At 35.9% G+C, this 11,142-nt stretch overlaps 2 protein-coding genes and 1 long non-coding RNA gene across 4 annotated transcripts in view; 2 read left to right on the plus strand and 1 right to left on the minus strand.

The window, feature by feature from the left end:
* The first annotated feature begins 122 nt into the window (after positions 1-122).
* On the plus strand, positions 123-5,502 carry LOC107734444 (DNA repair protein RAD51 homolog 3-like). The gene is made up of 10 exons (XM_016546404.1): positions 123-256; positions 449-579; positions 704-947; positions 1,090-1,247; positions 1,416-1,549; positions 1,665-1,796; positions 2,525-2,591; positions 2,679-2,739; positions 3,297-3,357; positions 3,911-5,502. Exons 1-10 carry the CDS (start codon positions 141-143, stop codon positions 4,022-4,024), a joined length of 1,218 nt encoding a protein of 405 aa, XP_016401890.1. The 5' UTR covers positions 123-140; the 3' UTR covers positions 4,025-5,502.
* LOC107734445 (uncharacterized) lies at positions 1,695-3,273 on the minus strand. Its single transcript, XR_001639096.1, has 4 exons — positions 2,830-3,273; positions 2,674-2,731; positions 2,502-2,582; positions 1,695-1,772 (listed from the first exon to the last, which is right to left on the minus strand). It is a non-coding gene; the product is annotated as an uncharacterized LOC107734445 (long non-coding RNA).
* Positions 5,503-8,406: 2,904 nt separating the features above from the next.
* Positions 8,407-11,142, plus strand: part of LOC107734442 (protein phosphatase 1E-like) — a 49,044-nt gene continuing 46,308 nt past the window's right edge. For both annotated transcript variants that reach the window (XM_016546403.1, XM_016546402.1), the window contains exon 1: positions 8,407-8,749. In XM_016546403.1, the coding sequence (XP_016401889.1) occupies positions 8,568-8,749 (182 nt within the window). In that variant the 5' untranslated portion in view covers positions 8,407-8,567. The remainder of the gene's footprint in view (positions 8,750-11,142) is intronic.

Here is an 11,142-nt window from a genome sequence, read left to right on the forward strand (position 1 = left end):
TCTAGGAATTTTTGTCCCTTTTTTATTTAATTTTATTTTTTAATTGTATTAATTAATTTTCATTAATAAAAAAAAAAAATTTATTTAAATTTTTTTTTTCTTTTTTTTTTTCCCCTTCTGTATTTCTTTCTTCCAAATTTATGCACACTCCACACTCCAGATCAGTAGGTGGCGGTAATGCACCTTTTTGGCTGGTTTGCCAAACCGCCATAAAACACCAGAAGAAGAAGAAGAAGAAGAAGAAACGTAAGTCCACGTATGTTTATATTTTAAAATCTAATTTTTATTTCACAAAAATATTCTATCGATAGTAAATCCTTCAAAGAGTGACTCTGAATGTGTCCACCCAAATAAGGCTATTTTATATGGCTAGAATTAGCTGTCATCTGTCCTAAACTGGCATAGTAACGTACCGACATAAGCGGCATTTCAGCCTGGTTTTTGTCAGTGTCAACAGTAAAATGCACAGGACTGTGCCCAGCCTCCCACTGGCGCCCTCAATGAAGGTGAAGCTCATCAATGCGGGTTTCCAAGTGGCGTCAGACTTGACCGACATGCGTCCTCTTCAGCTCTGCAAAGGTATTTACCCATCAACAAAGTATTTTTTGGATTTGAAAATAGCACAGAAGTACCTTTCTTACCGCCTCACAAGAGTCACAGATTACTAGAAAAGTACATTATGTTAAATCCGTGCTGGTCACAGAGGCAGGTATATCACAGGAGGAGGCAGTGGAGGTGTTGCAGGTGTTGAGGGATGACGGCCAGCCTCACCAGCAGAGGGCGGCAACAGAGAGCCTAACAGCTCTGGATCTCCTGCACCAGGAGCAGGCTCTGGGGAGCATTGTGACATTCTGCTCGGCCCTGGATGATGCCCTCGGAGGGGGCGTGCCTGTGGGAAAGACCACCGAGATCTGCGGGTCCCCTGGTGTCGGAAAGACTCAGCTGTGGTATGGGAGGAAATCAATTATAAATTGTACAATGCATCATAAATTCAACGTTTTGGTAATATGTGGCACATATATTTCAAAAGTGGTATGTGCCCTAAGATGTCTTTGTAATTTTCACATGAGTTGTTTTTCCCGTTTTTAGCATGCAGCTGGCTGTGGATGTGCAGATTCCTGTGTGTTTTGGAGGTCTGGGAGGAAAGGCACTGTATATAGACACAGAAGGGAGTTTCTTAGTGCAGCGGGTTGCTGATATGGCGGAGGCAGCCGTGCAGCACTGCACCCTCCTGGCAGAGGATACAGGTCTGATTTGAGTAGCTGAGATGTTGGGATGTCTAAATGTACATATATTCAGTAGAAAATGCTTTATGAGCTCTACAGGCCTAATACTGTTTACCTATAGTTTCATGCTAATTTATGAGACACAAAATGTTTAATTGTTAAATAATCTGTCGTTGCTTTTCCTCTTAGAACAGAGACAGGCTTTAGAGGAACTTACTGTTGAGAAGATCCTCTCCAACCTCTTCTTGGTCCGTTGCCATGACTATGTAGAGCTGTTAGCTGAGGTTTACCTCCTACCTGACTTCCTTTCTGAGCATCCCGAGGTGAAAATGAATAATCAGGACCGCTGCTTAAGGACATCTCTTTCAGCAATGTGATATTACAATACTGCTAATTACATGCTTATAAATGACATGTTGTTGTATCATCCAATCACAGGTGAGGTTAGTAGTGATTGACAGCATCGCCTTCCCATTCCGGCATGACTTTGAGGATCTTTCTCAGAGGACCCGCCTCCTGAATGGCCTTGCCCAGCAGCTTATCCAACTAGCAACACAACATAGTTTAGCGGTATTTAGCAACTCTTACTACTGAAACAGAATAATGAATGGCAGACAAATCAATTTAATTATTTATTTTTTGCAGAATACTTATATTTGGTTAAATAAAAATATCTAATATTTAATAAAAAATAATTTAATATTACATGTGTGTGTGTATTTGTTCAGGATATTTGATTAGGATATATATAAGATTTGATTAATTATTTTTGAATACTCACATTTTGTTAAATTAATAATAATTAAATTAAAATAAAATAATATTTGTTAAAAATATGAAATATATAAACAACTTAAGGCAATATTTCTCATTTCCGTTTAATTTAACTTGTAATTTAATTAATTTAAGAACTAACTCAAATTAAAACTAATAAAAATAATACAAACTATACAGGCATAAAAAAAATAACTAATAAAATATCAAAAACACAACAAAATTACAAAAACTTTATAATAAAAAAAACAGAAATAAAAACAGAAGATATAAAATTAAAATCTAACTCAAAATATTTACAAAAACTGTAATAGTACATCAATAATGCTAAAATAACACTGGTCTATGTATATATATATATATATATATATATATATGTATGTTTGTATGTATGTTATATATAAATGTATACATAATATTAAGAATATCTAAACTGTATAAAAGAATATATGAAAAATAAATATTAAGAATATATATAATTTTTTAATAAAAAATAATTACGTTCAGTTATCATGTGCTCTTAGGTTGTTTTGACCAATCAGATGACGACAAGGGTTTCAAATGGCCAATCTAAGCTGGTTCCTGCATTAGGTAAGACATAACAGATATGAATACATTCATGTATTGTATTGTTTTGCATATTCACCAACCTAATAACAATTAAAATTCACACCTCAGGTGAGAGTTGGGGTCATGCTGCGACGCAGAGGCTCATCCTGCACTGGGAGGGACTGCGAAGGTAAACACAGACACTTTTAATTTGCTATTTGTGTGGGAGGGTGTTTGTGTTTTTTTTTATATTGGATTTAGTCTTTTAAGTCCACTCAACCTGACACAGCAAAATGTGGCTTTAGAAAATAGAAGCCAACATCTGTGGTGTTCTCAGCCAAATTTATCTTCTAGAGAGAGAGAGAGAGAGAGAGTGCATGCTGCATAAACTCTTTACCCTTCACCTCCGTGGGTGATGGAATGAATCACTTTGAACAAGTAGCTTGCTTTGCCTTTTGTAGCCAGACCTTATTCATAATGCATCCTGCATACTTGCCAGTCTATTACTCTGTAGCAGCAGGCAGCAGAAAGGCACAGAGAGCATCTCCATCATGCTTTCTCGTCTCTTGCCATAAAGTTGAAGGTCTTCCCGCTGGCTGTACAGTTCAGCCTCCCTGCATTTGAATTGCCACAGACCCTCTTGCTTTTTAAACCGAGCAGACAAGGTCAGAGAGGGAGAGATTGTGCACTGTGCAACGAAAAAACAATTTTTTTTTAATGCTTTTCTCACCTGTCCACTCTGTTTAGGCTCGCCTCCTTGTACAAGTCCCCAAGTCAAATGGAGGCCACAATTCAATATCAGATTACAGTAAGTTTAAGAGTAACAGTGGGGAAAATGTAAGGACAAAATATGTTATGTAAGAAAAATGTATAAAGGTGTTAATCACAGGAATGTGTGTGTATATATAAATGTATAAAGAAAAATGTAAGGAAAATAAAATATATAATAAATATATACAGTAATGTTATTTTAGTGTTATTGATATACTATTATAGTTTTTGTTAATATTTTGAATTAGATTTTAATTTTCTGTTTTCACTTTAATTTTTTAAAGTTTTAGTAATTTTGTTGTGTTTTTGATATTTTTATTTTAAATATGCCTTTTTATTATTTTTTTTTATTTATTAGTTTTAGTTTAAATTTAGTTAGTTAGTACTTCAGTTAATTCAATTAAAAGTTAAATTAAACAAAATATTGCTTTGGCAACTAGATGAAATAAAACAAATTTAAGTTACATTTTATTTTATTTTGGTTAACGTTTAAGTAATTTAAGTACATGACGTTTCAATGGTTTTAATTTTAGTTAAATATAATAACCCTGTAATAATATGCATATATATACATTTGTGATCTCACACAGGTCCAGGGTTTTAGGGATGCCCCAGATGAACCCAGAACTACTCCTGATTCATCTGCAGTCTCATCTCCTTCAGGAAACCACAGCAAACGCCCTCGAATGGAGGATCTGTCTTGAGGATGTATTGCAGACCATTTTGGTTTTCAAAGCAGTATTCCTACTTCAAAACTTGAAATATGCTGAGAAAAAAAACAAGGAAACATCATAGCAGGAATGTACAGATATGTATATATTATATAAAAACACAATTAAGGACAATTAGTTCTTGGATTATTATTGAATAAATTATAGTATATTGATTGTTGGCCCTTAGTTATTTATTTTATTGTGATATTAGTGGATCAATTAGTGGATCCAATATAAATTTCCCACCAGACAGTGAGACAGTGTTACAATTTAGGAGGAAAGACTGAAAATGCCAAACCTATTCCAAAGTGACCAAAACTTTCTAACGAAAATTGGATGACGGACCAGGTTAAAGGCCATATATTTATCAAACTATTAAAAGTTGGTGTGCATTATTTCCCACCGCTTTACTAATATTCTGTATTTAATATATGCAAAATTGTTTTTCTGCCACTTCAAGTGCTAGTGATTAGTCAAACTAATCATCGTTAATCATGTCACCTAATTTACACAGGCCCAAAATTTGTGCCATGATATGCAATTAACTAAATTTGTAATAGTCAATTGAATAATTTGGCCCTAATGAACCCAGTGAGAAGGATTTGTTGTGTACATTGTGTTGTACAGGTCATATCAGGATGACTTTCTGCCTTGATTTATGCATGAGTGACAGTATAGAGATAAAGAGTTTACCGCTCACATTCACCTCCAAGTAACATTAATAATTTAGCCGCAGATTGTGCCAGTTCAATATTAGTATATCATCCAGGTTCGTTCTCTTCCAGCGTATATGTGTGAGGTTCATCACTTTAATTGAATTATACACTGGGAAGCCAGCATTACATCAGCACGAAGATAAAATATGAGCACTTCACCTCATATTTCCTTGGCTGGCGATGGATAGTTTAGACACCCTGCAGAAGAACTGACTTAAATGCTTTATGCTCATGTGGAAAGAAGGCGACATTGTGTTCTTGATGTTTTTAACCTCCATGTTAGACACAGGAAGAGATCATGATTGAAGAACTGCCTGAGACGGAGTGCTGGACTAATAAGATTAGATCATCTGGGGCTGGTTTTAGATGAGTGACTGTTTAGTTGTGTCCTAACAAGCACTTGGCCTCAGGCTTTTTCAGGTGAGGAGGAAGGTACACTGGGTATTTCTACACTGCTATGAAACTGTCATCCTGGGTCACTGCATCAGACATCGCTTTACCATATGATTTATCATTTTGAAGGTGAACATGACAGGTTACTAGCTGACTATGAATACAGTTTCAGATTGCTCTATACAGGCAAGGCTATACTTTGTTCTTTACAAATATGCACCATGGTAACCAGTTTCGAAATACCATAGTAGCTTTCATAATTTTTCTGACATTTCGTTACCTAGCAATAGCTGTGGTAACTATGATATTTCACCATAAACTATGGTTACCCTACATTTCTGAAAAGGTTAATACTGAGTTTGAAATTATCCAGTCATTCTAATAATGCTAATTCTGAACTTGATAAATATGGGATCAGCTTCCAGTGTTTCACAAAGCTCATAAGGTTTTTCTGTCATTTGAATTCCTCAGTAATAGCTGTAAGTTGTGTGAAAATATTTACACTAGTACATTTATGGAAGGGTTCATTCTAAAACCATAATCCTTCAAAATGCTTAGAAGATTTTAGATTGTTTCCTGTCATTTTAATGGTTAATGATAGTATCTGGCAGCCCACATTTGAACTAATAATAATAATAATGTCTCAGCTATAGCTGTCTAACAATAATATTTAGTTTGAAAATATTTACACTAACCTCCTGAGACCCTGCATCCTCATATGAGGACATTATATTTTAGTGAATTTCTCTGAGACTATATATGCCACAATTTAGTGACACTCTTATGGAAATATGATAATATGTTGTAATCATCATTTAAATCTGACTAATTTTTAAACTGTGTGTCATAAATCAACATCTCAGGGAAATGTTATGGGGTTCCAAATCAAAATATGACTTTTTGTTACGAAACAGGACGTTGATTTCATACATGTCCTCATATGAGGACACCGGGACTAAAAGCATGTTTATTACGCATTTTGGGAGACACAACAAATGAATAGGGAAAGAAAATATATTTCAATATTCTATGAAATATTATATATTATTATATTTTTTTTAAAGAAATTGAGTCCCGATGTCCTCTACCAAGGACGTAGCATAACTTATGAATGAAATATCATTTTTATTTTTTACATTTTTTTTAATGCTCTAAACAATGTAATGACATGAACAAATACAAACTTTTTCCTAAAATGTTTTGCCGGGTCTTAAGAGGCTAATGCATACTTGAAAGGGTTAATTTTGCTTTTAAGATGATCTAGCAACCCCCTGTTGAACTAACTAGGCATGTCCTAAAACCACAATAAATATAGGATATCTTTGAGGCCATACTGAGGTGCCCTTGAGCAAGGCACCGAACCCCAACTGCTCCCCGGGCGCCGCAGCAAAAAAAATGGCTGCCCACTGCTCCGGGTGTGTGTTCACGGTGTATGTGTGTGTTCACTGCTGTGTGTGTGCACTTTGGATGGGATAAATGCAGAGCACTAATTCCGAGTATGGGTCACCATACTTGGCCACATGTCACTTCACTTACTCACTTACTCACTTACTCATATAAGAAGGTTAGATTTTTTTCTGTCATTTTAATTTTTAGGGGTTAATAATATCTGGCAACCCGCAGCTGAACTAACAATGTCTGGGAGCGGAACAGTTAATTCCCAGCGATGATATGAAATCTACATCAGTTATTTTTAGCTTAAGCTCTGATGTCCTATATACAGGCACACAGAGCATCACTTATCGAGTTTTCACACTCATAAACAATCTCTCTAAGAGCTCTGTCGAAGTAAACCGTGGCATTTTCGATTAAACGATTAAATAATTGTTTCGCACGGCGTCTGAATCACAGTCTCACAGTAGATTATTAGTAGCCTAATTAGATTTTAATAATAACCTAATGTGCATCAAATTTCCGAGGGATAGCCACCAGTTCTCACAGTGACAGTTTTGATTGTATTGATATTGGGGCCATTAAGAACACCAGTATGTAGTATGGCCATTAAGTAGCCTAATTATTTCAGCTTTGGCAGGAAAGGGTTATGATCCGTAAAAACTGCGAGATAACGTTGAAACTGACTTGAAGGTGTGACAAATGAGGACCTTGCTCTTAAACATGCCGACAAAACCAAACGCAGCATTAAACATGAAGCATAGGCTGGTTACGTCACAGGCAGTGTTGGGCAAGTTACTTCCAAAATGTAATACATTATATATTACTAGTTACTGTCTTTTAAAAGTAATTAGTTACATTACAATATTACTGTCTCTGAATTGTAATGCGTTACACTACTTTTGAGTTACTTTTGAGTTACTTTCACCAAAATATCCACAGACTTATGACTAGGCATTCTAAAATGCTAAAATGTAGTTTATTGCGTAATATTATTACTTTTGTAATGCGTTACTCCCAACACTGGTCACAGGTATGTGCTCGGCCGACGTCATACTTTCACGCAGCTTTGATGTGGCAAAAAAAGGTTGGTTTATCGCGCGTATCATGGACCAACGTCTACTGGAAAGTTATTTATACCAAAAACTGATATTCTTACACTATCACTGTTTTGAATATAATCCGGACGTGCACCTTTTTATGTGTTTTTCCCCCTCAATACACATTATTCTCTTTTTGCGCATAGAGAAATACAGAACACAGCACGTGCACAAATGCCTAGATGAAATGTAAAAAGGTACATTGATTAAATTATAAAATTAAAAATGTAATTTAAAGCTTTTAAAATTACAAAATGTATTAAAATAACTTTGCAGATTAGGTTACTTTATATAAAAATGTTTAAAGTATTAGCTCTGCAAAATAATGTAACCACATGTAGGCTATTTATGTGGTCAGTCAGTACTGGAATATTATACTTTTTACGTAATTGCTCCTCGGATTTGCCAAACAAACTGCTTGCCATTTCTAAAAGAACTTTTTTTTCCAGTCTGGTGGGAAACTACAGAGGGTCTCTGGGTTTTCCACTGGTCACAATTGCGACATGTTTACATAGGCCTACTATGATTTACATAAGACAGAACAATCTGAATAATACATTAATAATACGTTCAAATATGTATCATGATAGTGTGTCTGTATTATGACATGACTTTCCACATGCGTCACGTGACTATTTACACCGTGTAAATAAAACGTTCTATGTAAAATACACTACATCATCAGTTTAGAACCTTTAAAGTCAAGAGTAAATTTCCGTCACAAATATATGGGATTAAATGGGTTAATGATAAGGTTAATTCGCCCCCCCGCCCCCATGTGACGTCACGCATGTCTGTTGCGCGAATCCCTCTCCGTTCACGCGAGCGCGCGCCCTCCCCAACTCGCGCGAGTCGCTCCAGCCTATGATTCAAAGTAGTGTAGACTTCTTGCCCGGCTCCAGCTGTCTCTGGTCTCTCCAGGAATGAGAAGCGATGGCCGGCTCTGCCAACGAGGAGAAAACCTTCAAGAGGTTCTTGGAGCTCTTCTTGCGGGAGATGAGACCACCTCTCCAGGAGGACGTACCTCTACCTATGCGCCCCTTGTCGGACCTCGTCTCGGAGGACGAGGTGGAGGGGGAATGTCTCGACCTGTGTCTCCAGCACCTGTGTAAATAGTTAAGTACCGACGCACCTTCGCGCTGCACTTGTATCACTTACTATGCGCGTGTCCTAATATTATACTGTAGGTTTGTAAACATTAAAGAGCGTAAGAATAAAAACAAGAGGGCGAAGGACAAAAGGAAACTAATTCCTGGTCCCGTGTTCAATGTAGCTGAAGTAACCTGCACAGTTATTTGTGTGTTTGTAGATGAGAAGCACAGTGTTATAATTCGCGTAGGGAACTAAGCAGTTCTAGAATGTTTCGTACATTTAAACACGCGTAAAGTTTTAGTCTGGCCACTTCAAAGACTATAAAATGTGAGCTTTTCCAAATTGGTAATATCGCTCTACGTTGATGTCTACAGGTGTGACAGTAATTTTCATAGTGCTAATATTAACATTTATTATTTTTATTATTACTAAATTGTCACATTATACTATTTAGTACTATGTTCATTGATATTATTACAATGGTAGCAATAACAGAAATATAAGACAACTAATAATTTTTCATATATTTTTAGAACAAATGCAAGCAGATTTTGCGGTCCATATTGTAGTTCATTATTCCGAATAGGCTACACCCTCCGTTCTCCAGTGACCCTCTACTCCTGTCTTCAGTACTCTGATGGGGTACGAGCACGGAGCACCTGTATTCCCCTTATTTTTGCGTAGCGCTCCGTCATAATCATTTTGACGCAACCCTTTTCTTTTGATCAGTTGTTACCGATATATATTCATCTGACAAGATCGCATGCTTATCAGACTGTAATCTGAGCGAGCATCCGTGTCGCCTGTATCAAGCGTTGGACGGGGTTAGTCACTCGATGACATAACTGAGCATGACTGGTTTTGATTCAATGCACGATACATGCACACAGTTACCTTTTTCTCTCAAGATGTCGGCAGTTGTGTGCGCCATCGCCATGTGCCGCGACACACTTGTCTACAGCTTCATATACATTCAGCGCGAACAGCCTAGTGTAGTGTAGCGAGCGAGCAGCGTGGTATCGCGGTGTTTTGAATTCTGGGCGAGATCTGTGGGAAGGGGTTACGTTCGATAAACTACGTAATTGGCTTGCTATAAATAGCCCATTCAAACCTAGCAGAATCTTTATGAGCATGAAATACTCATACACATCTAATGGATAAATGGCTGCGCAAATGGCCAAAAAGCTTCACATTTCCTGAGTCAGGGTGTTGCAGCTGTACTCTATTGGTTTATTTTTACTTTCACGATTCATATTTTAGTTTCAGCTTTGTTTGCATCCACTTTGTGGCTATTATATATATTTTATAGGTGTGGTAACATAGTTTCTTTTCGGCATGGGTATTTTCATGGAGAAGATTTCAGGGCCGTAACCATCACGGATATTAATTGTAATCTGAATATTATTTGACATTGATAAGTTGAATATTCAAAGAAATATTATTTGACATTCATATGAATATTCAAAGAAATATTAAACATTGATTATATTTGAGGAGTCTGATTATTAATAGACATTGATTCTAATTGGAATACTCAGAATATTATTGGACACTGATTATAATCTGGATATTCTGAATATTATTAGACATTGATTATAATTGGAATACTCCAAATATAATTGGAAACTGATTATAATATTATTTGACATTGATGAAATGAATATTCTGAGAATTATCAGAAATTGATTATAATTTGAATACTCTGAATGTTATCGGGCATTGATTATAATCTGAATATTCAGAATATTATTAGACTGATGAATATTCTAAAGAATATTAGGCATGAAGTATAATCTGAATATAATTAGACATTTATTATAATTAGAATAATTTAAGTATTATTGGACATTGTTTTTAACCTGAATATTCTGAATATGGATGAAACAATTAACCGCGAGCCGGTCGAAAATCGATTCAAATATGTGACGATTCAAATCGTTTGAGATGCCAAACAAATCGCGATACAGTTGGATTGGGAGTTTATATGAATGTATCTCTGAGGGGAACTGACTATGTTTAGAAAAGTTTACGTGGTATTTTCTTTTCATCTTGCCTCTGAACAATGCATATTAAAGTAGTGTTCATAAGCGCAGCTCTGCTTTGTTTTCAGCAGTAACCAAGGAAACACTGTATCATTGCTGTTCATTAGCGCCACCTGCTGTCAGAGAGTGAATCTGCATCTCATTCAACTCGTCTGCTGTTTTGTTCAGATATGTTTTATGTAGTATAGTTTCACAAAACTAAAGTCAGACCATTCTGTTTTTGCTTCAAATTTCTAAATTATACAGTCTAATTTAGATTAAAAACTTCTCATGCTGCATGTATGCTGAATCTTTGTTTGGATCATGATTAAAATCCAGTGGTTGCCTCTAATTTTAAATGGAAAGAGCACAGACAAAGCCTTAGTTTGTTTATA

The sequence above is a fragment of the Sinocyclocheilus rhinocerous genome, unplaced genomic scaffold (assembly GCF_001515625.1).
Source record: "Sinocyclocheilus rhinocerous isolate Xijiao unplaced genomic scaffold, SAMN03320098_v1.1 scaffold1211, whole genome shotgun sequence".
In the NCBI taxonomy this organism is placed as follows: Eukaryota; Metazoa; Chordata; class Actinopteri; order Cypriniformes; family Cyprinidae; genus Sinocyclocheilus; species Sinocyclocheilus rhinocerous.

Bases quoted from the DNA above. Each gene is read 5' to 3' on its own strand.
- LOC107734444 (XM_016546404.1), top strand. From the start codon at position 141: ATGCACACTCCACACTCCAGATCAGTAGGTGGCGGTAATGCACCTTTT. The intron at 2,592-2,678 runs GTAAGACATAAC...TTCACACCTCAG, and splicing joins TAAGCTGGTTCCTGCATTAG to GTGAGAGTTGGGGTCATGCT. The intron at 2,740-3,296 runs GTAAACACAGAC...CACTCTGTTTAG, and splicing joins CACTGGGAGGGACTGCGAAG to GCTCGCCTCCTTGTACAAGT.